The 27,537-nt window shown below is 59.3% G+C and overlaps 7 protein-coding genes across 7 annotated transcripts; 4 read left to right on the forward strand and 3 right to left on the reverse strand.

Moving 5' to 3' along the window:
• Positions 1 to 3,532: 3,532 nt before the first annotated feature.
• Positions 3,533 to 4,189, forward strand: LOC140661063 (C-C motif chemokine 3-like). The gene is made up of 3 exons (XM_072882657.1): positions 3,533 to 3,605; positions 3,797 to 3,911; positions 4,084 to 4,189. The coding sequence occupies exons 1-3, from the start codon at positions 3,533 to 3,535 to the stop codon at positions 4,187 to 4,189; spliced, it is 294 nt and encodes a 97-aa protein (XP_072738758.1).
• A 1,343-nt stretch (positions 4,190 to 5,532) lies between these two features.
• On the forward strand, positions 5,533 to 6,612 carry LOC140661055 (eotaxin-like). Its single transcript, XM_072882644.1, has 3 exons — positions 5,533 to 5,605; positions 6,005 to 6,122; positions 6,513 to 6,612. Exons 1-3 carry the CDS (start codon positions 5,533 to 5,535, stop codon positions 6,610 to 6,612), a joined length of 291 nt encoding a protein of 96 aa, XP_072738745.1.
• An 819-nt stretch (positions 6,613 to 7,431) lies between these two features.
• Positions 7,432 to 8,361, forward strand: LOC140660860 (C-C motif chemokine 3-like). The gene is made up of 3 exons (XM_072882199.1): positions 7,432 to 7,507; positions 7,829 to 7,937; positions 8,110 to 8,361. The coding sequence occupies exons 1-3, from the start codon at positions 7,435 to 7,437 to the stop codon at positions 8,201 to 8,203; spliced, it is 276 nt and encodes a 91-aa protein (XP_072738300.1). The 5' UTR covers positions 7,432 to 7,434; the 3' UTR covers positions 8,204 to 8,361.
• Positions 8,362 to 8,852: 491 nt separating this feature from the next.
• LOC140661031 (PHD finger protein 7-like) lies at positions 8,853 to 12,483 on the reverse strand. The gene is made up of 6 exons (XM_072882612.1): positions 12,417 to 12,483; positions 10,012 to 10,157; positions 9,781 to 9,887; positions 9,543 to 9,656; positions 9,184 to 9,302; positions 8,853 to 9,028 (listed from the first exon to the last, which is right to left on the reverse strand). The coding sequence occupies exons 1-6, from the start codon at positions 12,481 to 12,483 to the stop codon at positions 8,853 to 8,855; spliced, it is 729 nt and encodes a 242-aa protein (XP_072738713.1).
• A 4,740-nt stretch (positions 12,484 to 17,223) lies between these two features.
• LOC140660817 (C-C motif chemokine 3-like) lies at positions 17,224 to 18,331 on the reverse strand. Its single transcript, XM_072882047.1, has 3 exons — positions 18,197 to 18,331; positions 17,765 to 17,873; positions 17,224 to 17,588 (listed from the first exon to the last, which is right to left on the reverse strand). Exons 1-3 carry the CDS (start codon positions 18,267 to 18,269, stop codon positions 17,495 to 17,497), a joined length of 276 nt encoding a protein of 91 aa, XP_072738148.1. The 5' UTR covers positions 18,270 to 18,331; the 3' UTR covers positions 17,224 to 17,494.
• Positions 18,332 to 21,264: 2,933 nt separating this feature from the next.
• On the forward strand, positions 21,265 to 23,710 carry LOC140661032 (PHD finger protein 7-like). The gene is made up of 9 exons (XM_072882613.1): positions 21,265 to 21,403; positions 21,588 to 21,679; positions 21,784 to 21,885; positions 22,181 to 22,305; positions 22,393 to 22,555; positions 22,680 to 22,786; positions 22,911 to 23,024; positions 23,265 to 23,383; positions 23,535 to 23,710. The coding sequence occupies exons 1-9, from the start codon at positions 21,265 to 21,267 to the stop codon at positions 23,708 to 23,710; spliced, it is 1,137 nt and encodes a 378-aa protein (XP_072738714.1).
• Positions 23,711 to 24,086: 376 nt separating this feature from the next.
• On the reverse strand, positions 24,087 to 25,196 carry LOC140660831 (C-C motif chemokine 3-like). Its single transcript, XM_072882087.1, has 3 exons — positions 25,062 to 25,196; positions 24,630 to 24,738; positions 24,087 to 24,453 (listed from the first exon to the last, which is right to left on the reverse strand). The coding sequence occupies exons 1-3, from the start codon at positions 25,132 to 25,134 to the stop codon at positions 24,360 to 24,362; spliced, it is 276 nt and encodes a 91-aa protein (XP_072738188.1). The 5' UTR covers positions 25,135 to 25,196; the 3' UTR covers positions 24,087 to 24,359.
• Between the last annotated feature and the right edge of the window lie 2,341 nt (positions 25,197 to 27,537).

A 27,537-nucleotide genomic window follows, 5' to 3' on the forward strand; every position in this document is an offset into this window, starting at 1 on the left:
ACCACCTCCGCTGCTTTTTGGGGAAGGTGATGGCATCTGGGTAGGAGCCAGCTGGGCTCTGCAGGGGCGTGGGTGGTGGTGGTGGGGGGACTATGAGCCACCTCTTCCTGGGGACAGGCGAGGGTGGACCTATATCAATTTAAACCATCTATGCAAGGTGCTCGGGAAGTCCCAGGTGGCCGGGGCCAGGCAAGGACCTTAAAAAAGGAAACAGCACACTCAGGGTGTGTATTTAGTGGTTACGTCACCATCAGCCCTGGCAAGGTAATGGAAAAGCTGATCCAACTGAGAGAGAGATCTAAAAGGGAGAAGAATAAATCAAACAAATCCTTTATAGAAAAGACCTGACCTGGCAAAGCTGCTTTGATCACATTCATGACTTTGGCTGCCCCAGCTGCAGCAGCTGTCCCGTCCTGCAGGCACTGCACTTAGATCTTCCTCCCCCGGGGTTATCGATCAGTTGAAACGAGGAGAAGCGCCGCAGTATCAATAAAGCATCTGCAAACACGGCTGGAAAAGCAACTCTCACCCAGGGGTGAGTGGCATTTCCAGGGGGGCTGTGCTGCCTGGCAGCGCCCGTCCTGCCCCGGCAGCTCTTGCTGGCAGCCCCAGCAACACAGCACGCTGCGAGACGAGGCTGGGGCTGGTTCTGAGTACGGAGAGTGACAAAGCACCGACACACTCCCAGCAGAGGTGGTGGTTTCCCCAGGAGCTACTTCGCTTTCTGTTCAGGGCTGTGGAGAAACCGTGGGGAGCAACACCTGTGTGGGGCAGCCATGGGGCGGCCAGGGGGTGGCCGGGGCCACAGCATCCACCACTGCCCCCCGGGGCCGGTGGGATCGGGACATCCTTGTACCCCCCAGGAGTGGGAGATCTCCAATCTCCTCCCAGGAGTGGGAGATTTGGAGACCCTGCAAATTTTTTGGAGGGGGCAATGAGAGCTCAGCCCCCAGCGGGGTCCCAAATGCCTCTGCCAGCCCCCAGATTCGCTTTTGGCAGCAGGAACAGGATCTGTCCCATATGTTTTGCAGGCGCCAGCACCTCCCACCCCCCCTGCAGGGCTCAGCCCTTCTCCCCCCCGGTGCTCCCACCACACCAGGGGTGGTGGGAGGGATGTAGGGATGAGGCAGCATTTCCTGGGGTCCCTCACCTGTATCCCCTGCATTTCCCGGAGGGATTTCCCCACCCACGGGATTTCCCAGCAAGAAGGGTGATAAAATGCCTATTTAAGTGCTGGCAGAGCCCCAGGACCCCACGCCGCAGCCCTGAGAGAGGGGGCAGGTGGAGACGGAGGCTGGTCGCCTATCCCCAGCGGCTCGGCTCCTCAGCACTCTCTCCGGCCAAGCCCAGAGCCAGAACTGTGAGTGCTGGCAAGGGGTGCCCCATGAAACAGGGGAAGAAAGGGAGGAAAAAGGTGTTTTTCAGCCCAGACCACATGTGGGACCGGGGCACCCGCAGGGCCGCCACCAGAGCAGAGACTGGATCCGCTCATCACAGCAGTGGGTCCCATGCCCTTCTCTGCATCACACATGGGAGGGCTGATGAACCGGAGGGGGGTGAAGATCAGTTTCTCCTAAATTCATCAAGAGCTGCAGGAGCACCTGGTTTTGCCTCTGGCCCCTCTGAGCCCTCATGGACATCGCCAGCTCTGGTGCCAGGTCTGTGCAAACCCAGTAAAGCCCCATCCTGGCCGATGCGGGGAGGAGAAAGGGGGATATTCCTCCTGAGACACAGGCGAGCCCTGGGGACCTCAGGGTGCTCAGGGGCTGCCAGCACCGGGGGCCCAACCAGAGCTGAAAATCTCCCGTGCTCCAAAATCCCCCGTCCGCAGGGTCCACTCGCCCCATGGGGCAGACGCCAGCACCAGGGCTTGGGCTGGAGGGATGCTGCAGGTGCCAGGAACATCATCCCTGGAATTCCCCAGCCTGATGTATCCCAGCGTTTTGCATGGGAGTCTTTAAAAGGGACCTTCCCCAGTCCAATAAACCCTCTTTTGTTTTCCTTGTACTTCTGTTTCATTTTCTTATTGCAGGGAATATTTTCTACCCTTAGGAGGCCACAGTTACCACAGCTGGGCCAGGTGGTCCTCGGTGTGTGGGGGTAAGAAAGGGGATAAGAGAGGAAGGATGGATCTGGGAAGGATGGATCCAGGAAGGGAAAGGCAAGCCAGGCAGCTGCGCTGGATCAGGACCAGAATAATCTCCTTTCCTCCACTCCCCGGGGTCTCCCCGAGGAGAGATTAAATGGGAGTTGGGGTGGTGATGGGAAGGTGCTCTGCTCTGCCCGCAGGGCACGGAAACACGACCCCCCTTGTTTGCACCCGCCAGCCCAGGGGCATCGCCCAGCCCCGCTTGCTGCACCCCGCTGTTACCCAGCACATGTGCCCCAAAAAATTGAGGCTGATTTCTGGGAAATGGCTTTGGAGAAGAGCACATGGAGGGACATGCGCGGTCCCACCGTGGAGGTGGCCCCTGTTCCCATCGGGGCAGGTCCCTGCCTGGGCCAGCACCCCATGCCCTCCCCAGCCAGGTCTCCATGGCGGGGCTGCACTGCAGCCCAGGGTGGGTAAAACGCCGGCAGGGTGCCATCAGTGTCCCCAGCCCCGCGCGGCGGGACGTGGCTGCCCGCACAGCTGGGCTGGCAGGGATGTGCGTCTGCATCTCTCTGCTGCTTCCCACCATCCGCCAGCTGCCGGCAGCTGGGACGTGCCCCGGGATTTGCTGGGGCTGGGGGGAGAGGGGGCTTTTTGGACAGCTGCAGCCAGGCAAAATCCGCTGGGGAAGCCGAAACTGGCCTCTGCCTTTCCCAGCTCAGCATGACCAAGAACATGAGCTGCTGCTTCGGTGCCAGAGGAAGGGAAGCGGAGCCGTCTGCTCAGCCTCTCCCACCCCTGACGGGCCCCAAACACCCCCAAAACTAGCACGTGTACATGCCTGGTGCAACCAGACAGAAGCTGTTTCTCTATGGCTCTTTTTAGGGGGGGTTATTTGGCCATTTGTCCCCTGGGCTGGGATGCAAAGCGACAGGATGCAAAACTTTGTGGCGCAGGGGGAGGACATGCACCGTGGGGAGTGTGTGCGCCTGCTGAGGACCCTGCAGGGTGCTGAGCCCAGCCCTGGTCCCATCCAAGGGAGATGCCCAGACCCTCTCGCCTGCCCTGGGGCTCCTGCCATGGGGCACGCAGCCTGCCCAGGGGACGTGGGTGCGGAGCCACACTTTGAGAGCTATCCAGCCACCGGCGCTAATGCTGGAGGCAGGAGCTCAGGAAAAATCCCAAGCCCATTGGGGGCCAAAAGCACAGCCCAGGAGCAGGTTTTTCCCTTCCGAGGGCTGTGCTGGGAGGGGATGAGTATTGCTCACCCGCTGTGCTTTGGGACGTGGCGCGGAACCAGATGCTCCCCCTCCCCACACAACTGCTGGCCCTGGGGGAAGCCAGCCCTGCTGCTCCCTCATAAAAGCAGCCCGGCAGCCCTGACCCCAGCAGTCGGCAGCTCTGCCCCGGCACCACTGAGCAGCCCTCCCGCAGGCCGGCATGGCGAAGGCAGCCGGGGTGGTCTGCACCCTCCTCCTCCTCGCCGTGCTGTGCTGCCAGAGCCTGGCTCAGAGTGAGCACTGCCACCCGCTCCGTCCCCGCGGGCTGTGGGGCAGAGACAGCCCCCAGGGCTGTGGGGACGGGTTTGCTTCGTGCATGGGGTGCAGGGAGGCTCCCCCCAAAGAGCCGCCATGCCCATGGAGGGAGGGCTGAGATGGGAGGTGGGGGTCTCCATGCTAAGCCAAGCTTGTGCTGTGCCCCCAGGAGCCCCAGCTGTGCCGGACAAATGCTGCTTCAACTTCCAGACGAGAAGGATCAAGAGAGACAACGTCGTCGCCTGCTACCCCACCAGCCCCGAGTGCCCGCACCAGGCTGTGATGTGAGTACCCCAAACCCAGCCCTGGGGGTAAAGCACCTCTAGACCCTGCCAGACCCCGTGCCTTGCTTTGGTGGGTCTGATCTTGATCTTCTGTGCCTCCAAGCCCCTCAGAAACTCAGCGCTGGGGTCCCCATACCACCACCCTGCTAACGCAGTCTTTTCTCTGCCCCAGCTTCAGGGTGAGGAGCGGGAGAGAGATCTGCGCCCAGGCGAGCAGGGCCTGGGTGAAGAGGTACCAGCAGAGCTTCCAAGTCAGCTCCTTTTCCATCCCCAGCTAGCGGGGCGGCCGGAGGCAGCGGGGGGAGTCCCCTCCATGGGGGACAGGACACCGTGTAGGCAACCCCTTTGCAGAGGTGGCTTTGGGGACACCACATTTGGATATAGCAGCTCGTCGGGGACATCCTCCCCATCACACTGTGATGACCCTCACCACCTCCCTGAAGGCCTTTGCTATCCCCGGCATCCCACCAGGATGGGGTGTGCCGACCCCGCAGGGCGCTGGGGTCCAGACCCGCTGCCAGCCCCCGTGCTCTCAGCCCTGCTTTGCAGGCAGGCAGCTGCCTGTACTCCTTGCAGGCAGCAGCAGCATGTCTGTGAGGCTGCGCTCTCTGGCCTGGCAGCAGCAGAGGGGTTAAGGGGGAGCAGCTCCACACTTATTTTTTGTACAACACACTGAACAGAATTAAACGTGATCTCACGCATGCAAACATCTGGCTGTGCGAGTGTCTTGGGAGCAGGCAGATCCTGCTGCCGGCTTTCTTGCCCGGGTGTTAAACCACATCTGTAAGTGCTGGGGTCAGTGAGGAGCTGGGAAGAGCCGAAGCCCCAACCATGTCTCTGCAAGGGGGTCCAGGGTGTGCATGGGGCCAAACCATGTCCATGCAGGCTTTGGGGAAGCCACCAGTGAGAGGGGAAGAAGCCGGCACAGCCCTTGAGGAGGGGGCTTCCCATGCTCCTCGTCAGCCATCCTAATGAGTGGATACCCCTGGCCCAAATTCAATCAGAGCTGCCCCTTGGGGATGCCTGGTCGGGCCCCACTGACAGCCCATGCTCCTGGGATGCCACGAGGAGATGTGATGGGCACCACCACTGTGACAGGCACCATGATGGACACGGTCACCATGATGGGCACCCAGCGATGGGTCTCAGGATGGGCTGAGGTGAGCCTGGCCACTGTCGAGCCACTCACCCCCGTGCAAAATTGCAAGAGAGGCAGCACAGCCAAGCTGACAATGGGTGGTTTTTGAAAATAAACTTGCTTGGGGCTTTGGTAAGCGCGAGCATCATCCTGTGTGGTTTGCCAGCAGCAACAACCAAACCTAAAATAGACTGCCAGCCGCAGCGCATCACCAGCGGTGCAGAGCTGTCGCCTGCTCACCACACTTTCCAGCAGCCCTCCGGTACTGCAGAGGCTGGAGGGGCCAGGAGAAGGAATTTCCATTCACTGGTTGCTCTTTACCTATCTCTCCAGGCAGTTCTTTCCCCGGGGAGAGTCCAGAGTTGTCATGGAAAGCCTGGCCGGGGGGTATATTATGCTGAGGTGCAGGCAGGAGAGGCAGGTAGCTCTCGGTGGCCCCGAGTCTGCAAGAGCTGCTGGTGCTGACCAAGCCCTGGGTTGGACATGAAGGTCTTCTCCTTGGTCCTGCTCACCCTGCTGCTGGTGGCTCTCTGGACTGGAAGCCAAGGCGTCTCCTGTAAGTACTGATGCCGAGCCTTTCCCTACGGCTGCCCCGATGCTGTCCCCGGATCCTCCACTGACAGTGTTTTGGGGGGTTAGGGAGGGGGACGAGAGCTTCAACTCCTGCTTCTGCCATGGGTTTAGGGGCCTGAGGGGCATTGCCAGCTGCCTGAGCATGGGGCTGTCCTGGTCTTGTTCAAAATGAGTAAAAATAGGCTTGGGGATGGCTTCAGCCCTGGCACCCCAGCTGGGGAGCTCAGCAATAACCCCCTGCGGCAGGGAAACGGGGGGCTCCTACCCTGGGGCAAAGCAGAACCACCGGGGATGCAAGAAGGGACCCCTCGTAGTGGGAGGGAGCAGGAGAGTCCCCAGGGCCAGGCATGGGAGACCACCAACCCTTCTCGCCTCCTCTCAGTCCGCAGCTCCTATGGTACATGCTGCTACAAGGACATGTTCATCCAGCAGAAGATCCCTGCCTTCCTCATCAGGAGCTACCAGAATACACCTTCCCAATGCTCCCACAAGGCCGTGCGGTGAGTACCCCCAGCCCCCACCAAGCCTTCCTCCCTGGCAGCCCACTCCTCAGCCTCGCTTGCCCACCTTCCTTACTGGTTCTTCTGCCTTCGGGGATCCTCCAAAGCAATCCATCCCCAAAGGGTGCCGTGGGTGGGGGTGTCCTGCCCTGGCTCTTCACATGCACCTCTCTCCTCACTGCTTTATCCCATAAAGCCCCAAAATCCTGTTTCAGCTGCCAGACAGAAAAATGGGAAGGAAGCTGAGCTTTCAGAGATTGCTAAAAGTCAGCACTTTCGGGGGATGTGGGGAGCAGGATGCTGCAGGCATCCCCAGGCTGGCAGGGAAGGCCCAGGGCACGGCCAGATCCTGCACCCCCCAGCTAACACAGCCCCTCTCTCCCCCCACAGTGTGGAGCTGCTGAAGGGGACGAAGTTCTGTGTGGACCCAGAGGAGGCCTGGTTCCAGCAGTACCTGCGGCAGAAGGCGTCAACCAGCAACTCCACATGAAGCTGCCTTCCATATAAGCTTTATTTATTTGCATCCTGTATCTGTATGTTCTCATCTCGTTAAGTTATGGAGCTGGCTCCGTCCCCTCCCCTGCCTTCACCACCTTCACACTACTGTATATCTCTTGACGGGTTTAATAAAACATCTCGTGCTGACGTGCAGTTGGAGTGAGAGAATGTAAACATGGCAGGAGAAAACAGGGGTCACATCAGGGCTCAGATAAGCTGGGATTTGACTCCCAGCAGTGGTTTTCTGCCAGCAACAGCGGCAGCGGCTGGGGGGGTCCATGCCAGGGCACCTGAGCTGGGCCGGGCTGTCCGTCCGCAGAGCAGCTCCACAGCCGCCCGCCACGGTGACGCTGCTGGGGCTGTTGCAAAGCAAATCCCTGCCTGGAGCTTGCTGGTGTGGCTTCACGGCTGCCTGCTTGGGATTGCCAGCAGGGCTCTGGCCGTGGAGCTTCGTGCCCCAGCCTGCCTCACGGCCCGTGGGGTCCTTGCAGCAGCGGCAGGGTCGCTGTCGTGGGGGTTTGGGCTCTGGCCGGTCCCCACCGGGCACCCAAATGGAATCTGAAAGTGGCAGCCCCGTGGCCGGTGCTTCTGCTTCTGCGGTTTCCTTGCCTTCTCCAGCTCAGCAAAACTGGGCGATCCTGACATAATTTCCCCGGTATGATGCACCCCTTTCCTTTCCTTGAAACCCTGCGCCCGCCCAGCGGCCGGGGGATAAAGGAGGGCATCGCCACAGGGGCCGAGCATCGTGCAGAGGAGAGCCCTGCAGCCCCCGCAGCTCCAGCCCCGCTCCCAGAGCCCTCGGCCCCGCAGCACCATGAAGGTCCCCGCAGCCGCCCTGGTCGCTCTCCTCCTCGTGGCCACCTGCTCCCCGTCCGAGGCCCACCTCGGTGAGTCCGGCGTCGCTGCGTCCTCCGCGGGGCTGGCTGTGCCGTCGCTCCACGGGAGCTGCCGGGGCAGCCGGAGAGCCCCATCCCCGTCAGCGGGGACCCTGGTGCCTGTGGGGAGGGCTGGGAGCAGGAGACCACCGCCAGTGCTGGGACTGAGGCGCGGGGCCAGGGCTCTCCTGGGGGGCCACCGCCAGGGAATACGACGCAAGGGGGACGGGAGATGGCAAATCCGTGGGGAACCCCAGGCGCCGGTGGGGCCAGAGCCTCTGCTGTAGCCTGGGGTCTCACCAGGGCTGTCTGTCTGTCTCTCCGCCCTCACAGACGGCGTCCCCACCGCCTGCTGCTTCAGCTACCAGCAACGTCCCGTCCCGCGCAGCCTCATCGCGTCCACCTACATCACCAGCAGCAGCTGCAGCCAGCCGGGGGTGATGTGAGTACCCACCGCTGCGGGGGCCCGGGTGCCACGGCCGGGGCAGTGCCCCGAGGGTGGCCTGGGAGGGGACGGGGACACGGCCGGGGCGGCCGGGGCGCTGCCGGCAGGACGCAGCGCAGGCACGGCGCTGCCCCGGCCCACCTCCCCAACGCGGGTTTTCTCCTGGCAGCCTGGTCACCAAGAAGAAGAAGGAGCTGTGCGCGGACCCCGCGGCGCCCTGGGTGCAGGCGCACCTGAAGCACTTCCAGACCCTCAAGAACTGACCCTTCCCCGCTGCCACCGCGATGCCCCCGCTGCCGCCCCCGGCGGGCTCGGCTTCCAGCCCCAGCCACGCCAGGGAGTACTTGAACTGCAGCCTTCTTCAGCGGGAAGAATTATTCTATTTAACTTATTTAAGTTAAGCTAAATATTTTTTGCTACAAAAAGGGAAAAGACAAAAATAATTTATATGAAAAGAATAATTTAAAAGAAAACTAATTTAAACTGTATCAGTATGCCTGTCAAGGAAGAGGCCGGAGTTTTGATGCCTAAATAAAGTGTTTGTGCTAGCAACCCCTTTGGGTGTCTCTGAAGTCCTTGCTGGAGCCCCGACGTGGGAGAAGGGACCCACGGGGACCCCCCTGCCCTCCCCACGCCCCGCCTTTGCTGCTCCCCGCTGGGCAGGGCAGCCTCGGCCCCACAGCAGCTCCCGTGGTGCCTCCCCCTCCCCAGCCCGGGTTCAGCTCCGCTGCCACCCAGCACGTCCCCACGGGGTGACACCAGCATCACACCCGGGGCTGCCAGTGCCGGCTCCTATGTGGCAAACGGCCTGGCAGCACCCGCGCTGCCAACAGGAGGGTCGGGGCCACTGCGGAGGCTCTTGCCCTGCAGTGCTCAGGCACATCAGCAAGCCCACATGAGAAGTTGCCGCTTTTATTCGTGAGGATCTTCAGGCTTGTGGGACAGGGGCTGGGAGGGCAGCTGGGTGTCGGGGTGTCCTGCGAGGATCCTGGCCTCCTCTTCCTCAGCCAAAGTGCCAGGAGCCGCGGCCCTGTGCGAGGGTCCCTGCACCAGGGGAGCTGGACCCTGGGCCGGCTGCCACGGGGGTACTTCAAGGGGCAGGGAGATGATGAGCACAAGCCCCTGCCACGCTCCCTCCCTCCCTCCCTCCCCACATCACAGCCCTGCGCCTCTCCCCGGGTCCCAGGTGGCTGCGGTGGCCACGTGGCCCTGGGGACCCTGTCCCCCCGGCCGCACCCCTCACCGCTGCCCGTGTCGCTGCAGTCGCCGCACTCCCAGGACTCGGCATCTTCCCCCACGCCGGAGCAGAGCTGGTGGGTCCCGCGGGAGCCACAGGACGCGCAGAGCAGTAGTCTCCAGGGCCTGGGGGAGCAGCGGGACCCCCTGCCACCAAAGGCCCCCGAGCTGTGGGCTGCCAGCCCCGGCGCTGTGCTGAGCCCACCTCCACCCCGCTCCCCCCCAGCAGCCGGGGCTGAGCTGCCGGCACGCACCTGCGCCATGCCGGGCTCGGCATCCCAGGGAACCTCCATCCCTGCCCAAAGGAGAAGACAAAGGCATCGTCTTCTCGCTGGGGCTGTGGGGACCGGGGCCACCGGCACTCACCCGTTCACCTCCTCCTGCTCCCGTCCCGCTGGGCACAGGCACTGGCTGGCATCGCAGGTGCTGTGCTGTCGGTAATGGTCCGCGAAGGCCCCGTCCTCCTCCCAGGCAGCATCCCTGCGGGAGCCGGGGAGCGCTCAGCCCCGGGGTGCGGGGGACACCCCGCCGGCACCCCGGGAGGCAGAAGGGGATGGGCCGGAGCATCGCCGAGGGGGAAGGAGGCAGGGAGAAGAGTACCGACCTGTCGGGGATTTTGATGCCCAGGCGAAACATCTCCTCCTGGAAGGACGCCATGTCCTGGCAGAGCGGGCAGCGGAAGTGGTGCAGGGCAGAGCACAGCGCCTGGCCCTGGGGCAGAGCTGGCATCAGCATCAGCGACGAGGAGGTCCCATCATTCGTGTCCCCCCCGGAGCTGGGCGACAGCGTGACGACAGGGGTGATCACGTCAGGGGCCGGGGGCGATGCCGCCTACCTGGATGCAGCGGCGGTGGAACCAGGCGCTGGCGCAGGTGGGACAGACCAGGGTGTTGTAGCAGGGCCTCTCCGCCACCACCTCCAGGCAGATGAGGCAGGGGGTCTGGTCCTGCTGCACCGCCCGCACACACTGGTGCGGTCCTGCTGTGCAGGCACCAGACTCCAGACCCCCCGGCGCAGGGACCCTCGCACAGCAGCCCGGGTCCTGGCAGTTCAGCTGAGGAAGAATAGGCCAGGATCCTCAAAGGACACTGTTGGAAAATAACGAAGGATTGGTGAGGAGGATTATAAATATGCTCAAGACCAGCAGCTGGGGTGTAGAAAAACACATATATCGTACTACTTGTTGTTTAGCCTTGTGTCTTGGACAAGTAGAACATCTGTGTTTGGGTAACACAGGCCCGTGGTAGACTTAGAGGCATCCTATTGAACATGCTTGATATTCCTGCCCTGCTACGGGAAATATCAAAGCACAATGGTAAACTACGCCTGCGCGAGTCCCTGATAAATAGGCAAAACCAGCAGTTTCGGCGATCCTCTAGCATGGACCGAGCTCCATGGTGCCTACGGCCCTCTTTGTGTGCCTCTGCCCGGGTGCTGCTTCAGGGATCCCCCAACTGGCGAGGTAACGAAAATAAATTAACTCTTTGAATTTCATCTGTGGTTTGTGGTTGTTCCTGCATCCTGCCTGTGCCGGCTCACACATTTGCCGTAGTCGGCAGGATCCAGGAACAGCTATGCCATGGCCGGCAAAAAAGTTGGGGACTGGGGAGGCCATGATGGTGACTCCCTGTATTCCAGGACGGCCCACTACTGAGCGCTGGACCCCTGTGGCCACTTTCCTGGCTACATTGGCTCTGCTGGAAGCATGGCCTGAAATAGATGATGGGCCGGTGGTTAACCCCCAGGCAATTGAAACAGCTATGTGTGGGTTGCCATGGAAAGCAGCATCGGAGGCTTCTCACAAGTTAGAGGGGGGGATTGGGATGGTTATTATTTACCAGTCTTAGAGCTCTTGACTGTGAAGTTGTTGCACTATGGAGTAAAAAGACAGTTGGAAAGGGAAGTCAGGACTTTACAAGATGCAAAGGCGATTGTGCAAGAAGTGATTACTACTCAAGCAGAGCAGTGCAATGGGCTGCAAGGTACTGTAGAGCGATTGGTAGCACGTATTGCTAATAAATGAAGGGACAGATATGGAAAAAGTAAGGTTTCAATTTCCCAAGTTCGTACTCTCACCACAAAAGCTTCATGGGATCCCGAGGAATGGGATGGAAATATCTGGAGTGAATCCTTGGACTCTGAGGTTGCGTTTGAATTTGAGTCGGATTTAAAAGGCAGGAGGTGACGGAAGCACAACCCCTCACAAAAATGAGAGGGCAGCAGGAACAAGCGGACAAGGGAGTGCAGATCACACATACTTACACCCCAAAAGAGTTAAGGGAATTCTTAGAGATCTATCAGCAAAAGAGTGGGGAAGGCATATTGGCATGGATTTTGCGAGCTTGGGATAGTGGAGCTGCATCTATTCATTTATTAATGGGTGAAAAAGTTTTATTAAGCTCTATAGCCAGTGGTGATCAGATACAATGAGGATACGCTCAGTTGCAAAATATCAGAGGTCCTGATGAGCAAGATGTTATTGCACCTACGCTGTATCAATGGTTGTGCGCAGCAGTTTTAACAGCATATGCTGAACCTGTTGAATTAGTGTTGTCCCTCAGAAATTGGTGTTGGTGGAAGAAGGTATTAATTTGGTGCGGCAGATGGGGATGGCTCATGCGTCGGTTACAGGATTCAATCTGGACAGGGTAGCAGTAGCAAGAAGTATCAAAATGCAGCTTTTGAGAGGAGCGTCTGCCTCACTAAAACTCTTGATTATAGCAGCAGTCACAAATGCTATGGGTAATGTAGGCGCCCTAGCAAATACCTTGAGGGAAATTGGGGCTATAACTTCGGGACCATCTGTGCAGGTGATGAATAAAGGAAAGCCGGCAAAACGGAAAGGAGTAGCACCATGGGCGATGAGGAAACAAATGTGGAATGATCTTGTACAAGCCGGTATCCCACGATCAGAAACAGATGGGATCCCAACATCAGAAATGTTTCGCCGATTGCAAAAGCTAGCGCTTATGCAAAAAAGCCGACTGCCCCCAGCCCCGCCTGCCACCTCAAGGCAAGGCAGTACCTGGCATATGCCAAAATAATGGAAATGAAGGTTTGGCAGGTCCCCTAAAATTGTCTCCACTGTAGCCTTGTACCGTGAGGGGGACCAATGCCCTTATGTTCCTTTAACTATGAAGTGGCGGTGTGGGGGGATTTTACATGTGTTAGCTCTGGTGGATACTGGAGCTGAGGTTACTGTATTACATAGTAATATTAATAATAAAGAAGCCATCTCACAAATTTGTGGATTGGGGGGAAATCCAACAATAGGAAATGCCACTCCATTCACCATGACGGTGTTCATTGCCCCAGTTAAAGAATATGTCTTGGGTATTGATGTGTTGGCAGGATGAACAGTTGAAACTTTAAATGTTTGCTTCTGCTTCAGGACTTCACAAGCGGGATTTACTATTCGATTTATAACCATCTTGCATGGATTCCCGAAGTGGGATCCTGTTGTGCTGCCCATGCCTGCCAAGGTGGTAACTGTAAAACAATATTGTGTTCCGGGTGGGGAAGGAGGAAATTACTCAAACCATTCAGGCACTTCAACAAGTGGGAATCGTTAAGGAAACCATTACTGCTTTTAATAATCCTATTTGGCCTGTTCAAAAACCAGACGGCACTTGGAGAATGACTGTAGATTATAGAGAACTGAATGAAGTCACCCCCCCGGCTCGCAGTTACGGTACCAGACATGGTTACTCTTATAGAAAAAAATTAGCAAAAATTTACAGCCCTGGAAGGTGATGATAGATCTTGCTAATGCTTTCTTTTCGAGAGCTATTGCTTCAGGAAGCCAAGACCAGTTTGCCTTCACCTGACAACAAAAGCAATATACTTTCCAAGTATTGCCACAGGGATACAAACACAGTCCCTCTATTTGCCACTAAATGATAGCAGCTGGTGTAGCACTATGGTCAGGTACCGTTACTCTTCACCAATATATTGATGATCTATTGATTATGGCAGAGTCACAAGAAGAAACTGAAGTAGCTGCCGAATCGCTGAAAGCACATTTATAGGACTGAGGCTGGGCAATTAATCCAAAGAAAATACAGGGACCTAGTACTACCATACAATTTTTAGGAATAGTTTGGCACGGACAGATTAGAGAAATACCAAATAAGGTACAGCAAACAGTCCAGCGATTTCCTGTACCAACCACAGTAAAACAGCTACAGACCTTCTTGGGACTTTCAGGGTATTGGAGAACTTTTATCCCACATCTGGCAGTATTAATGCACCCTCTGCAGAAATTAACTAGGAGGAAGGTTGTTTGGCAGCAGACTAAGCAACAACAAGAAGCCTTTGATGCCTGCAAAAATGCTTTGATTGAGCAAGTGCAATTATACACTCCTAGGCAAAGATATCCTTTTGAATTAGCAGTAACAATTCTAGATGATAGAGTCTTGTGGGGATTGTGGAAAATGACTGGGCCCAAGAGGATTGGCATGTACAAAAATACCCTGTATGGGGGGTAGATATATGGCAACAAATTTGGCAATATGTACGAAGGTATCCTTTAAAAGTAAGGCATGTCTCAGCTCATCAAAAAGATGATTCACTTGAGTCACAAAATACTAGGGAAGTAGATAATATAACCTCAGCCGAAGTACATGCTCAAGCTATAAATGCGCATATAGCTTGTGGACATTGATCAGCTCATACTGCACAGGCATGAGACATTGCTCACGATCAAACCCCTTTGCCATTACATATTTATGAAGCATGTGCACATAATTGTACTATTTGTACACAGCTACACTTAAGGGCATTATATAGGCCATGGGGAAAGATCAAACGGGGTCAGTGGGCCTTCAATACCTGGCAGGTCGATTACATTGGCATTATATAGGCCATGGGGAAAGATCAAACGGGGTCAGTGGGCCTTCAATACCTGGCAGGTCGATTACATTGGCCTCCTGCCCCCGTCAAGGGGGTGGCAATATGTATTCACTGCTTTGGACACAGTGTCAGGACTGTTTTTTGCTAAACCCACCAAATATGCTAATCAACATAGCAAAACTGAAGCATTAGAACAACTCATTCATCAATACAGACCTCCTCACCAAATAACGTGACCAAGGAACACACTTTAGTGAACATAATGTACAAGGTTGGGCTCAAGGGCTAGGGATAGATTGCCACATCACCTACCATCCCCAATCTAATGGCTTGATTGAAAGAATGAATGGGATGTTGAAGGAACAATTAAAACAGCTAACCAGTACTAAAACTTTACAACATTGGAGTTCACATCCTAGTAAAGCACGGTTTTTGTTAAACAGCTGGAATATTCATAATCAAACACCCTATGATTGTATTACAACACCTCCAGTACAAAACATGGTGAGGATTGAAATTCTTCCGGATAGTACCCCTCCCAAAATATTAACTACAGGGGATATGGAATTGTTTACACCAACAGATTGTGTGGTGTGACCGCGACCTATTAGTCTCGATGTGAAGATTCATATAATAACCTGAGAATGCCGTATGGTTCTGTACTCCAACTTCTCTTATTTTACATCCTCTGTTGATATCAGATTCTCAAGTTCTAGTATTTCAGGTATCTTGGACAAATACCTGTGCCTTATCTAGAGGAGATAGCATTGGAACGGTGTTATTGGTATCATGAACCCAACATTGAATCGAACTTCAATCTGATAAAGTGCAAGCCATAGCTCTTCAATCTGTGTGGGCAATTACCCCACATCAGGTTATGAAACCCAGAGTCATATTAGCTGAAGGTGTTGGAGCAACAGCGTATGTACTACTGGAAGGAGACAGCACTCCCGTTTTCCTCCCTTATCACAGGTTGGCTCATCATGCTTTGTAGTCTTGTGCTACAAGCACATGTAAATACTTGGATCTGGTTGGCCTCTACTGTAACTAACTCATCTGCCTTCTGTATTGAGAGAGGATTAACAGCTGCAGATCTTTTGACAAGGTGTTTCATTGGCATGCTAACCCCAGTAGCTGTATTACAGAATTATACTACACTAAGTGCTTTTGATATTAATGTTTCTCATTGTTATTTTTTCTGAGTAGGTAACGGCTGTATGCCAAGGAACATTACAAAATTGATTGGCGGTGGACTCTCTCCTTCCTCGACACCATAAACACTGCTTTGATTTTTAAGGCATGTGTTGCTTCAACATAACTGATGAATCAGCCAGCGTAGAGGACAACGTTCAACACCTCCAGGACTTAATGCATCAAATGAAACAATCTACTGGTGGTGCCTGGCTGGCTGAGTGGTTTAATTCCCTGACAGGATGAGTGGGACACCAGATTCAAAGCATTATTGTAGGGATATGTTTATTCCTTTTTTCTAGATGTGTTTATTGCATGCCTCTGTAAATTACCTTGCCCTACACACCGCAGGCCCAAACGGACACCTCCAGCTTTGCCAGCCCCAGCGGAAGGGGTGCCTTGAGCGAGGGGGTGGAATGTGGGAAAATAATGAAAGACTGGCTGCGGAAGAGGAGGCCAGGATCCTCGCAGGACACCCCAACACCCAACTGCCCTCTCAGCCCCTGTCCCAGAAACCTGCAGATCCTCACTAAAAAACCAGCACCCCAGGATGCGGTTTGCCCTCTCGGCTGCCAGGGCACTCTGCTGACTCGCCTGGAGCCTGCTGTCGACCAGCACCCCCAGACCCCTTTCTGCAGGGCTGCTCTCCAGCCACTCCTCTCCCAATTTATACTTGTGCCTGGCATGGTTATTTTGATCTAGCTTAAATTATTTCTGTATTTTCCCTTTTCTTAGCAAAAAATATTTAGTTTAACTTAAATAAGTTAAATAGAATAAACTTTCCCGTTGAAGAAGGCTGCAGTTCAGTACTCGCCGGTGGCTGAGGGAAGCGCTCGCGGTTACAGCTCCCGCCGTTGCTCCGGGCCCCGCCCACCTCTCCTCAGCCGCTGCCGCGCGGGCCGCGGGCTCCCGGCGGGGCTCCCCGCTCCCCCGAGCTTTCCCTGGCCCAGGACCCCCGTACACCGCGATAGTACCCCCCCGTACCCCCGTACACGGCTGCGCTACGAATCGTGCCGGCACCGGAGCTGCTGGCATCGGCGACTGGCACAAGGTGCGTGCCGGCAGCTCAGCCCCGGCTGCCGGGGGGGAGCGGGGTGGAGGTGGGCTCAGCACAGCGCCGGGGCTGGCAGCCCACAGCTCGGGGGCCTTTGGTGGCAGGGGGTCCCGTTGCTCCCCCAGGCCCTGGAGACTACTGCTCTGCGCGTCCTGTGGCTCCCGCGGGACCCACCAGCTCTGCTCCGGCGTGGGGGAAGATGCCGAGTCCTGGGAGTGCGGCGACTGCAGCGACACGGGCAGCGGTGAGGGGTGCAGCCGGGGGGGCAGGGTCCCCAGGGCCACGTGGCCACCGCAGCCACCTGGGACCCGGGGAGAGGCGCAGGGCTGTGATGTGGGGAGGGAGGGAGGGAGGGAGCGTGGCAGGGGCTTGTGCTCATCATCTCCCTGCCCCTTGAAGTACCCCCGTGGCAGCCGGCCCAGGGTCCAGCTCCCCTGGTGCAGGGACCCTCGCACAGGGCCGCGGCTCCTGGCACTTTGGCTGAGGAAGAGGAGGCCAGGATCCTCGCAGGACACCCCGACACCCAGCTGCCCTCCCAGCCCCTGTCCCACAAGCCTGAAGATCCTCACGAATAAAAGCGGCAACTTCTCATGTGGGCTTGCTGATGTGCCTGAGCACTGCAGGGCAAGAGCCTCCGCAGTGGCCCCGACCCTCCTGTTGGCAGCGCGGGTGCTGCCAGGCCGTTTGCCACATAGGAGCCGGCACTGGCAGCCCCGGGTGTGATGCTGGTGTCACCCCGTGGGGACGTGCTGGGTGGCAGCGGAGCTGAACCCGGGCTGGGGAGGGGGAGGCACCACGGGAGCTGCTGTGGGGCCGAGGCTGCCCTGCCCAGCGGGGAGCAGCAAAGGCGGGGCGTGGGGAGGGCAGGGGGGTCCCCGTGGGTCCCTTCTCCCACGTCGGGGCTCCAGCAAGGACTTCAGAGACACCCAAAGGGGTTGCTAGCACAAACACTTTATTTAGGCATCAAAACTCCGGCCTCTTCCTTGACAGGCATACTGATACAGTTTAAATTAGTTTTCTTTTAAATTATTCTTTTCATATAAATTATTTTTGTCTTTTCCCTTTTTGTAGCAAAATATTTAGTTTAACTTAAATAAGTTAAATAGAATAATTCTTCCCGCTGAAGAAGGCTGCAGTTCAAGTACTCCCTGGCGTGGCTGGGGCTGGAAGCCGAGCCCGCCGGGGGCGGCAGCGGGGGCATCGCGGTGGCAGCGGGGAAGGGTCAGTTCTTGAGGGTCTGGAAGTGCTTCAGGTGCGCCTGCACCCAGGGCGCCGCGGGGTCCGCGCACAGCTCCTTCTTCTTCTTGGTGACCAGGCTGCCAGGAGAAAACCCGCGTTGGGGAGGTGGGCCGGGGCAGCGCCGTGCCTGCGCTGCGTCCTGCCGGCAGCGCCCCGGCCGCCCCCGGCCGTGTCCCCGTCCCCCTCCCAGGCCACCCTCGGGGCACTGCCCCGGCCGTGGCACCCCGGGCCCCCCGCAGCGGTGGGTACTCACATCACCCCCGGCTGGCTGCAGCTGCTGCTGGTGATGTAGGTGGACGCGATGAGGCTGCGCGGGACGGGACGTTGCTGGTAGCTGAAGCAGCAGGCGGTGGGGACGCCGTCTGTGAGGGCGGAGAGACAGACAGACAGCCCTGGTGAGACCCCAGGCTACAGCAGAGGCTCTGGCCCCACCGGCGCTTGGGGTTCCCCAGGGATTTGCCATCTCCCGTCCCCCCCTTGCGTCGTATTCCCTGGCGGTGGCCCCCCAGGAGAGCCCTGGCCCCGCGCCTCAGTCCCAGCACTGGCGGTGGTCTCCTGCTCCCAGCCCTCCCCACAGGCACCAGGGTCCCCGCTGACGGGGATGGGGCTCTCCGGCTGCCCCGGCAGCTCCCGTGGAGCGACGGCACAGCCAGCCCCGCGGAGGACGCAGCGACGCCGGACTCACCGAGGTGGGCCTCGGACGGGGAGCAGGTGGCCACGAGGAGGAGAGCGACCAGGGCGGCTGCGGGGACCTTCATGGTGCTGCGGGGGCCGAGGGCTCTGCGAGCGGGGCTGGAGCTGCGGGGGCTGCAGGGCTCTCCTCTGCACGATGCTCGGCCCCTGTGGCGATGCCCTCCTTTTATCCCCGGCCGCTGGGCGGGCGCAGGGTTTCAAGGAAAGGAAAGGGGTGCATCATACCGGGGAAATTATGTCAGGATCGCCCAGTTTTGCTGAGCTGGAGAAGGCAAGGAAACCGCAGAAGCAGAAGCACCGGCCACGGGGCTGCCACTTTCAGATTCCGTTTGGGTGCCCGGTGGGGACCGGCCAGAGCCCAAACCCCCACGACAGCGACCCTGCCGCTGCTGCAAGGACCCCACGGGCCGTGAGGCAGGCTGGGGCACGAAGCTCCACGGCCAGAGCCCTGCTGGCAATCCCAAGCAGGCAGCCGTGAAGCCACACCAGCAAGCTCCAGGCAGGGATTTGCTTTGCAACAGCCCCAGCAGCGTCACCGTGGCGGGCGGCTGTGGAGCTGCTCTGCGGACGGACAGCCCGGCCCAGCTCAGGTGCCCTGGCATGGACACCCCCAGCCGCTGCCGCTGTTGCTGGCAGAAAACCACTGCCGGGAGTCAAATCCCAGCTTATCCCCAGCTGTGCCACAAATACCACTTCTCAGCCTGCTCCACTGGTGTCACCCAGCAGGGATACAGAGTTAGGTCCCAGTCTCCGTGCCGGAGCCCTGATGGGAACCAGGCGGATGAAGGCTGTTCCAGCCTCCCTGCGCTCGCCAGAAACCTGCCCGAAAGCATCTGCCTTTGCAATTTCTTCTTGTCCTTATTGACGTGGGTGACAGGCCTGGTACGGTCCGATTTCCTTCGTTTGCCATCCGCGTTGCCGCTGCGGTGGGTGGATGGGCTCTAGGGTCTGCGGGAGGATTTTCCCCATGAGACGAGGTGATTGCCGGGGACCTGGAGCCCCCTGGCACAAGCAGGGTCCCCCGCACGGGTGCCCATCTCCGGGGTCTGGCCGGGGCTGAAGGACCGTGCTAAAGCTCCAAGCACCTCTCCTCCTGCAGCCGCCCCTCTTTAACCCCTTGATCCATCTGGGAAAAAACCAAACCACCCCCCAAAAGCCCCCAAACCCAACCCCAACCTTTCTCCTGTTGCCAGCCTGTGCCTGCCTTTATCCCTGCCCCAATCTGCGTCCCAGCGGGCGGGCAGCTGCCCAGGGCATCCTTAAACCCCAGGCCCGGGCAGGGGCTGCTTCATCTTGCAGGGGGGCTGGGGGCATCAGCCTTGGCCCTTTGGCTTTCCTTGCCCTCCCAGGGGCTCCTGGACTATTCCTGGGTCCCCACGGGGATGCCGAGCCCTGATGTGACCCATGGTTTCTCCCGCAGGATTTACATCGGCTCACTCCAGCTGCACGTCAGAGCAGGGCGTTTTATTAAACCCATCGAGGGATGTACAGTAGCGTGGAGGGGGCGACAGCAGGGGAGGGGACACAGCCAGCTCTGTAACGGAACGAGTTGAGAACGTACAGATAATTATGGGATGCAAATAAGTAGAGCTTATGGGGAATGCAGCTTCATGTGGAGGCGCTGGTTGGTGCTTCCAGCAGAAGGACCATGGGACGGAGGTGACAATTCAGCCCCAGCCCTCCTCCGCCCCAGCGCTGGCCCCGGCCCCACGGGGCGGCTGCACTCACTTGAACTCCCCACAGAACTGGAGACGCAGCCTCGCTCGCTCCCACAAAGGATGCGGAAGATTCGGGGGCAGCGCCGGCTCCAGCAGGTGACCGAGGCGCCCCGCAGCCATCAGATGCAGCGCCTCTGGGGACGGCACGGAGGTGGACGGCGTCAGCGCCGCATGCCCCTGGGGAGCTCAGTTCGTCTTCACGCAGCACAGCCTTGCCATGTTTTGGTGGGCTGCCTGGCCGGTGACACCGGGCCACTGATAAAGCCACCTCTCCTCTCCAAATCCCCAGTTTCCACAGAAATGGGCCTTTTCGGATCAAGGGGGATTTGGGGCGTTGCTTGCAGCCGGTGCAGGGTGTCCTGGTTTCAGCTGAGATAGTTAATTTTCTTTATAGTGGCTGGTATGGGGCTGTGTTTTGGATTTGTGCTGAGGGCAGTGTTGATAACACAGGGATGGTTTAGTTGTTGCTGCACCAGTCAAGGACTTTTCAGCTTCCCATGCTCTGCCGGGTGCAGAAGAAGCTGGGAGGGGGCACAGCCAGGACAGCTGACCCCAACTGCCCAAAGGGCTATTCCAGACCATATGGCGTCATGCTCAGTATATAAAGCTAGGGGAGAAGAAGGAAGGGGGGACATTTGGAGTGATGGCGTTTGTCTTCCCAAGTCCCCGTTAGGCGTGATGGAGCCCTGCTTTCCTGGAGATGGCTGAACCCCTGCCTGCCCATGGGAAGGAGTGAAGGAATGCCTTGCTTTGCTTCGCTTGCGTGCGCAGCTTTTGCTTTCCCTATTAAACTGTCTTTATCTCAACCCTCGAGTTTTCTTACTTTTGCTCTTCCGATTCTCTCCCCCATCCCACCGGGGAGAGTGAGCGAGCGGCTGCGTGGTGCTTAGTTCCCGGCTGGGGCTAAACCACGACACAGGGGCCTCTGCTTCCACGGCCAGGCACCGGCCAAAATCCCTTCTGGCCCGGGGGCTGGAGTCTGGGCAGGCTGCGTTGGCAGGTGCTGCAGGGGCAGGGAGATGATGAGCACAACAAGCCCCTGCCACGCTCCCTCCCTCCCCACATCACAGCCCTGCGCCTCTCCCCAGGTCCCAGATGCAGGGAAGGAGATGACTGGGCGTGGGGACGTTTGTGACCCGGCTCCGCACGTGCGGGGCCCTCTTTGTGACCCTACATGCGTGCGGTGCCGTGTCACAAGCACCGTGGCTGGATAAATACCCCCCGCGCAACCGCCCCCAGCTCAGTGTTGCGTTTGCCACGGACGCTGGAGGATCGGGATGGTCTTCGACCGCACCGACGTCCGCACGCCCAGCCATCTCCTCCACCGCAGCCGCTTGTGGTGATGGAGCTGAGGTCGGAGCGCTGTAAGAAGCCGCAGTCCCCCCCTGCCCAGCGTCCTGCAGCGCTGCCGGAGGAGCAGGCAGAACCCTCCTGTGCGCCGCCCCCGCACAAAAGGAACCATCAGGTCCCCAAGGTGGACGGTGAGCGCAGAGCATCCCCCGGGCACCTGCCAGAGGGGATTTTGGCCGGTGGCCGGCTCTGCAAGCGGAGACCCCCCACAACCGTGGGAAGGTGCTCTGGCCTCTCCCCCATCCCGCTCCCGGCGTTACCCCCACCAGCACCCAGCGCGGTGCTGGGAGTGACTTTGCCGCTGTCCCCCGGCAGTGTGCGGGCTGTGCCAGCGAGCAGACTGTGACCCCGAGGTCGTGGGGCAGCTGTGCCGTCAGGATGGGCTCTGCATCCATGAGAACTGCCTGGTGAGTCCCCGGGGCTCGACACCCCCCGGTCCACGACAGCCCCCGGTCCCCAGCCCCGCACCACCAGCAGCCCCCGGCACGCCCCCTCTTTTCCCCTCTTGCAGTACCACGCCAGCGGGCTGAGCCAGAGAGGGGCTGATGAAGAGGGCTTCTATGGCTTCCTCTTCCCCGACATCGAGCAGGAGCTGAAGCGGGTGGCACAGAAGGTGAGGCTGGGGACACGTGTCCCCACCCTGGTCCCCATGCCCCGTGTCCAGCGCTGCACAGGCCAGCAACCCCCCAGGGATGCTCTGGCAGCTGGCTGCAAGCAACGCCCTTGATCCAAAATGGCCCATTTCTGGCGAAACTGGGGATTTGGAGAGGAGAGGTGGCTTTATCAGTGGCCCAGTTTCACCGGCCAGGCGGCCCACCAAAACGTGGCGGGGCTGTGCCGGGTGAGGGTGAACTGGGCTCCCCAGGGACATGCGGCGCTGACGCCGTCCACCTCCGTGCCGTCCCCAGAGGTGCTGCATCTGCCGGCTGCGGGGCGCCTCGGTCACCTGCCGGGGCCGGCGCTGCCCCCGAATCTTCCACTTCCCCTGCGGGAGCGAGCGAGGCTGCGTCTCCCAGTTCTTCGGGGAGTTCAAGTGAGTGCAGCCGCCCCGCGGGGCCGGGGTCAAGGCAGGGCTGGGATCGAGGAGGGCTGGGGCTGAATTGTCACCTCCGTCCCGCAGGTCCTTCTGCTGGAAGCACCGGCCGGTGCAGCGCGTGCGGGCGGTGCAGCAGGACCAGACCCCCTGCCTCATCTGCCTGGAGGTGGTGGCGGAGCGGCCCTGCTACAACACCCTGGTCTGTCCCACCTGCGCCAGCGCCTGGTTCCACCGCCACTGCATCCAGGTAGGCGGCATCGCCCCCGGCCCCTGACGTGATCACCCCTGTCGTCACGCTGTCGCCCAGCTCCGGGGGGGACACGAATGATGGGACCTCCTCGTCGCTGATGCTGATGCCAGCTCTGCCCCAGGGCCAGGCGCTGTGCTCTGCCCTGCACCACTTCCGCTGCCCGCTCTGCCAGGACATGGCGTCCTTCCAGGAGGAGATGTTTCGCCTGGGCATCAAAATCCCCGACAGGTCGGTACTCTTCCCCCTGCCTCCTTCCCCCTCGGCGATGCTCCGGCCCATCCCCTTCTGCCTCCCGGGGTGCCGGCGGGGTGTCCCCCGCACCCCGGGGCTGAGCGCTCCCCGGCTCCCGCAGGGATGCTGCCTGGGAGGAGGACGGGGCCTTCGCGGACCATTACCGACAGCACAGCACCTGCGATGCCAGCCAGTGCCTGTGCCCAGCGGGACGGGAGCAGGAGGAGGTGAACGGGTGAGTGCCGGTGACCCCGGTCCCCACAGCCCCAGCGAGAAGACGATGCCTTTGTCTTCTCCTTTGGGCAGGGATGGAGGTTCCCTGGGATGCCGAGCCCGGCATGGCGCAGGTGCGTGCCGGCAGCTCAGCCCCGGCTGCCGGGGGGGAGCGGGGTGGAGGTGGGCTCAGCACAGCGCCGGGGCTGGCAGCCCACAGCTCGGGGGCCTTTGGTGGCAGGGGGTCCCGTTGCTCCCCCAGGCCCTGGAGACTACTGCTCTGCGCGTCCTGTGGCTCCCGCGGGACCCACCAGCTCTGCTCCGGCGTGGGGGAAGATGCCGAGTCCTGGGAGTGCGGCGACTGCAGCGACACGGGCAGCGGTGAGGGGTGCAGCCGGGGGGACAGGGTCCCCAGGGCCACGTGGCCACCGCAGCCACCTGGGACCCGGGGAGAGGCGCAGGGCTGTGATGTGGGGAGGGAGGGAGGGAGCGTGGCAGGGGCTTGTGCTCATCATCTCCCTGCCCCTTGAAGTACCCCCATGGCAGCCGGCCCAGGGTCCAGCTCCCCTGGTGCAGGGACCCTCGCACAGGGCCGCGGCTCCTGGCACTTTGGCTGAGGAAGAGGAGGCCAGGATCCTCGCAGGACACCCCGACACCCAGCTGCCCTCCCAGCCCCTGTCCCACAAGCCTGAAGATCCTCACGAATAAAAGCGGCAACTTCTCATGTGGGCTTGCTGATGTGCCTGAGCACTGCAGGGCAAGAGCCTCCGCAGTGGCCCCGACCCTCCTGTTGGCAGCGCGGGTGCTGCCAGGCCGTTTGCCACATAGGAGCCGGCACTGGCAGCCCCGGGTGTGATGCTGGTGTCACCCCGTGGGGACGTGCTGGGTGGCAGCGGAGCTGAACCCGGGCTGGGGAGGGGGAGGCACCACGGGAGCTGCTGTGGGGCCGAGGCTGCCCTGCCCAGCGGGGAGCAGCAAAGGCGGGGCGTGGGGAGGGCAGGGGGGTCCCCGTGGGTCCCTTCTCCCACGTCGGGGCTCCAGCAAGGACTTCAGAGACACCCAAAGGGGTTGCTAGCACAAACACTTTATTTAGGCATCAAAACTCCGGCCTCTTCCTTGACAGGCATACTGATACAGTTTAAATTAGTTTTCTTTTAAATTATTCTTTTCATATAAATTATTTTTGTCTTTTCCCTTTTTGTAGCAAAAAATATTTAGTTTAACTTAAATAAGTTAAATAGAATAATTCTTCCCGCTGAAGAAGGCTGCAGTTCAAGTACTCCCTGGCGTGGCTGGGGCTGGAAGCCGAGCCCGCCGGGGGCGGCAGCGGGGGCATCGCGGTGGCAGCGGGGAAGGGTCAGTTCTTGAGGGTCTGGAAGTGCTTCAGGTGCGCCTGCACCCAGGGCGCCGCGGGGTCCGCGCACAGCTCCTTCTTCTTCTTGGTGACCAGGCTGCCAGGAGAAAACCCGCGTTGGGGAGGTGGGCCGGGGCAGCGCCGTGCCTGCGCTGCGTCCTGCCGGCAGCGCCCCGGCCGCCCCCGGCCGTGTCCCCGTCCCCCTCCCAGGCCACCCTCGGGGCACTGCCCCGGCCGTGGCACCCCGGGCCCCCCGCAGCGGTGGGTACTCACATCACCCCCGGCTGGCTGCAGCTGCTGCTGGTGATGTAGGTGGACGCGATGAGGCTGCGCGGGACGGGACGTTGCTGGTAGCTGAAGCAGCAGGCGGTGGGGACGCCGTCTGTGAGGGCGGAGAGACAGACAGACAGCCCTGGTGAGACCCCAGGCTACAGCAGAGGCTCTGGCCCCACCGGCGCTTGGGGTTCCCCAGGGATTTGCCATCTCCCGTCCCCCCCTTGCGTCGTATTCCCTGGCGGTGGCCCCCCAGGAGAGCCCTGGCCCCGCGCCTCAGTCCCAGCACTGGCGGTGGTCTCCTGCTCCCAGCCCTCCCCACAGGCACCAGGGTCCCCGCTGACGGGGATGGGGCTCTCCGGCTGCCCCGGCAGCTCCCGTGGAGCGACGGCACAGCCAGCCCCGCGGAGGACGCAGCGACGCCGGACTCACCGAGGTGGGCCTCGGACGGGGAGCAGGTGGCCACGAGGAGGAGAGCGACCAGGGCGGCTGCGGGGACCTTCATGGTGCTGCGGGGGCCGAGGGCTCTGCGAGCGGGGCTGGAGCTGCGGGGGCTGCAGGGCTCTCCTCTGCACGATGCTCGGCCCCTGTGGCGATGCCCTCCTTTTATCCCCGGCCGCTGGGCGGGCGCAGGGTTTCAAGGAAAGGAAAGGGGTGCATCATACCGGGGAAATTATGTCAGGATCGCCCAGTTTTGCTGAGCTGGAGAAGGCAAGGAAACCGCAGAAGCAGAAGCACCGGCCACGGGGCTGCCACTTTCAGATTCCATTTGGGTGCCCGGTGGGGACCGGCCAGAGCCCAAACCCCCACGACAGCGACCCTGCCGCTGCTGCAAGGACCCCACGGGCCGTGAGGCAGGCTGGGGCATGAAGCTCCACGGCCAGAGCCCTGCTGGCAATCCCAAGCAGGCAGCCGTGAAGCCACACCAGCAAGCTCCAGGCAGGGATTTGCTTTGCAACAGCCCCAGCAGCGTCACCGTGGCGGGCGGCTGCGGAGCTGCTCTGCGGACGGACAGCCCGGCCCAGCTCAGGTGCCCTGGCATGGACCCCCCCAGCCGCTGCCGCTGTTGCTGGCAGAAAACCACTGCTGGGAGTCAAATCCCAGCTTATCCCCAGCTGTGCCACAAATACCACTTCTCAGCCTGCTCCACTGGTGTCACCCAGCAGGGATACAGACTTAGCTCCGTAATGATGCACTGCACATACATTCATCTCCACGTGGTTGGTCAGGTGGGAAAGGAAAGATCATACAGGAATGAGGTGGTGTTGAGCTAGAAGTCACTGGGGGTCTTACATTTGTCCCTTTTTGCTGGTAATATGATCAAAAGCAGTATTCTCATGCTGGAAAGGTTGCAGAGACATGGAGGAGTGGACGGCCTGGAGGGACTGGACTCTGTTGCCCTGCTCCAGGGCTGGAGCAGTGGGCTCAGGCTGCAGCCCAGCCTGCCACCCCGCCTGGCCCCAGGGTGAACAGAGGATTTACACCTCTCTAAAGACTTCAGTTCTGGCCGCAGTCTGCAGCCTCTTGACAGTCAAGTTGTTGCAATTACTGCTTGCCCACTTCTTCCCAATTTCATCCAATAATTTCATATAAGGATAATTTAATCCAATTTAAGTTCTCTCTACTGGCTTAGCCCCAAAAAAGGAAATACATCTGTCAGGAGACAGGGCATTAAGAGTAGGAGCTGGAGGGAGGAGAGGATTCTGCTGGTGCCCACTGAGATCAGCTCACTGCAGCCTTGCAGATGAAACCTCGAGGAGATCGTAGTATGACTGAAAAGGGGCAGCATTTGCCATGCCAGAGGGTAATTCCCAAACATCCCCACCAGTGCACACCCAGCAAGAAAGAGCTGCTAAACTTGCTACTTCCTCCTTTTTTTTTTCTTTTTCCAGCCTTGCCCTGGTGCTGCCCCGTGGTGCCACAAAAGGTTTGTTGCCCGTCTCCCAGCTACCATGCAAACCCCCAGCCTCCCACCGCCTGCCTCCTGACCCTTGTTCGGGCATGACTAATTCCTGCTGCCCTGATTCAAGGGGAAAGTCTAACTCCCTGAGACACTGAGCAATGGCTGTGCGCGTCCGCCCATCCTCACCGCATGGCAAGGGCGATGTTCCCCATTCATGCGCGGGGATAAACCTCGCGGTGGCTGCAATGGCCTTTTGCCCAGGAAACCAGAAAACCTTCCCCTGCCAACAGGTCCCTGTCTGACGGATGCATCCCTCCAAGCTAGCACTTGTTTGAAAGGAGCTGTAGGATTAGGAGAAAAGGTCATGATTTTTTCTTTTAGAAAAGATGTGACGGAGGTGAGAACGGGTGTAAATCATCTCGCCGGGGACCTTCAGGAGGAGCTAGGCAGCCATCTGGGCTCAGGGCAATGGTATGAACAGAAACAACCTCTCCAGCTCCCTTCTGCAGCTGCCTATGTTTCAGCTATTTCTGTTTAAGCCGCCCCGTGCCCGGGGCTACAAATTAATAAATACTTTGTAATTAATGATGACCAGAGTCTTCATCTGGGGCATTTGAGAAGGGCTTGGAGGAGAGGTAGCAAATGCTGCTGCTTGTCAAATGTCACTGGATACACACAAGCAGAAGGAAAAGGACTGAAGATCTGCATGAGTTTTTCTGTTAATGCCATTGCAGGGTCACTAAGAGGTTTCTCTTAACCTCAAAGCATCCTCTGTGTGCAGAGGAACCCCAAGTTCAGGGGTCAGCCAGCAGAAGCCTTTTGTGTTTTTATGAACCTCTCTGCCTGTAAACCCCCATGTCTCCCGCAAAGACCTGCCCCAGACCTCTGCCCTCCAACCACCCCATTCTGGCATCTCTCCTGCCCTCACCAGAGCCAGCTTTGCTTTGTTTAGCAAGGAAAAATGTGAGGGAGGGCATCAGCATGCAACAGGCTTTTATAATGAAG

This window comes from Ciconia boyciana, chromosome 17 (assembly GCF_034638445.1).
Source record: "Ciconia boyciana chromosome 17, ASM3463844v1, whole genome shotgun sequence".
NCBI lineage: Eukaryota > Metazoa > Chordata > Aves > Ciconiiformes > Ciconiidae > Ciconia > Ciconia boyciana.

Bases quoted from the DNA above. Each gene is read 5' to 3' on its own strand.
- LOC140661063 (XM_072882657.1), top strand. From the start codon at position 3,533: ATGGCGAAGGCAGCCGGGGTGGTCTGCACCCTCCTCCTCCTCGCCGTG. The intron at 3,606-3,796 runs GTGAGCACTGCC...CTGTGCCCCCAG, and splicing joins CTGCCAGAGCCTGGCTCAGA to GAGCCCCAGCTGTGCCGGAC. The intron at 3,912-4,083 runs GTGAGTACCCCA...TCTCTGCCCCAG, and splicing joins TGCCCGCACCAGGCTGTGAT to CTTCAGGGTGAGGAGCGGGA.
- LOC140661055 (XM_072882644.1), top strand. From the start codon at position 5,533: ATGAAGGTCTTCTCCTTGGTCCTGCTCACCCTGCTGCTGGTGGCTCTC. The intron at 5,606-6,004 runs GTAAGTACTGAT...GCCTCCTCTCAG, and splicing joins TGGAAGCCAAGGCGTCTCCT to TCCGCAGCTCCTATGGTACA. The intron at 6,123-6,512 runs GTGAGTACCCCC...CTCCCCCCACAG, and splicing joins TGCTCCCACAAGGCCGTGCG to TGTGGAGCTGCTGAAGGGGA.
- LOC140660860 (XM_072882199.1), top strand. From the start codon at position 7,435: ATGAAGGTCCCCGCAGCCGCCCTGGTCGCTCTCCTCCTCGTGGCCACC. The intron at 7,508-7,828 runs GTGAGTCCGGCG...CCGCCCTCACAG, and splicing joins CCCGTCCGAGGCCCACCTCG to ACGGCGTCCCCACCGCCTGC. The intron at 7,938-8,109 runs GTGAGTACCCAC...TTCTCCTGGCAG, and splicing joins TGCAGCCAGCCGGGGGTGAT to CCTGGTCACCAAGAAGAAGA.
- LOC140661031 (XM_072882612.1), bottom strand. From the start codon at position 12,483: ATGAACACCGTCATGGTGAATGGAGTGGCATTTCCTATTGTTGGATTT. The intron at 9,657-9,780 runs GTCGGTACTCTT...CGGCTCCCGCAG, and splicing joins GGCATCAAAATCCCCGACAG to GGATGCTGCCTGGGAGGAGG. The intron at 9,303-9,542 runs GTGAGTGCCGGT...CTGCTCCCCCAG, and splicing joins GAGCAGGAGGAGGTGAACGG to GCCCTGGAGACTACTGCTCT.
- LOC140660817 (XM_072882047.1), bottom strand. From the start codon at position 18,269: ATGAAGGTCCCCGCAGCCGCCCTGGTCGCTCTCCTCCTCGTGGCCACC. The intron at 17,874-18,196 runs GTGAGTCCGGCG...CCGCCCTCACAG, and splicing joins CCCGTCCGAGGCCCACCTCG to ACGGCGTCCCCACCGCCTGC. The intron at 17,589-17,764 runs GTGAGTACCCAC...TTCTCCTGGCAG, and splicing joins TGCAGCCAGCCGGGGGTGAT to CCTGGTCACCAAGAAGAAGA.
- LOC140661032 (XM_072882613.1), top strand. From the start codon at position 21,265: ATGGAGCTGAGGTCGGAGCGCTGTAAGAAGCCGCAGTCCCCCCCTGCC. The intron at 21,404-21,587 runs GTGAGCGCAGAG...GTCCCCCGGCAG, and splicing joins TCAGGTCCCCAAGGTGGACG to TGTGCGGGCTGTGCCAGCGA. The intron at 21,680-21,783 runs GTGAGTCCCCGG...CCCCTCTTGCAG, and splicing joins GCATCCATGAGAACTGCCTG to TACCACGCCAGCGGGCTGAG.
- LOC140660831 (XM_072882087.1), bottom strand. From the start codon at position 25,134: ATGAAGGTCCCCGCAGCCGCCCTGGTCGCTCTCCTCCTCGTGGCCACC. The intron at 24,739-25,061 runs GTGAGTCCGGCG...CCGCCCTCACAG, and splicing joins CCCGTCCGAGGCCCACCTCG to ACGGCGTCCCCACCGCCTGC. The intron at 24,454-24,629 runs GTGAGTACCCAC...TTCTCCTGGCAG, and splicing joins TGCAGCCAGCCGGGGGTGAT to CCTGGTCACCAAGAAGAAGA.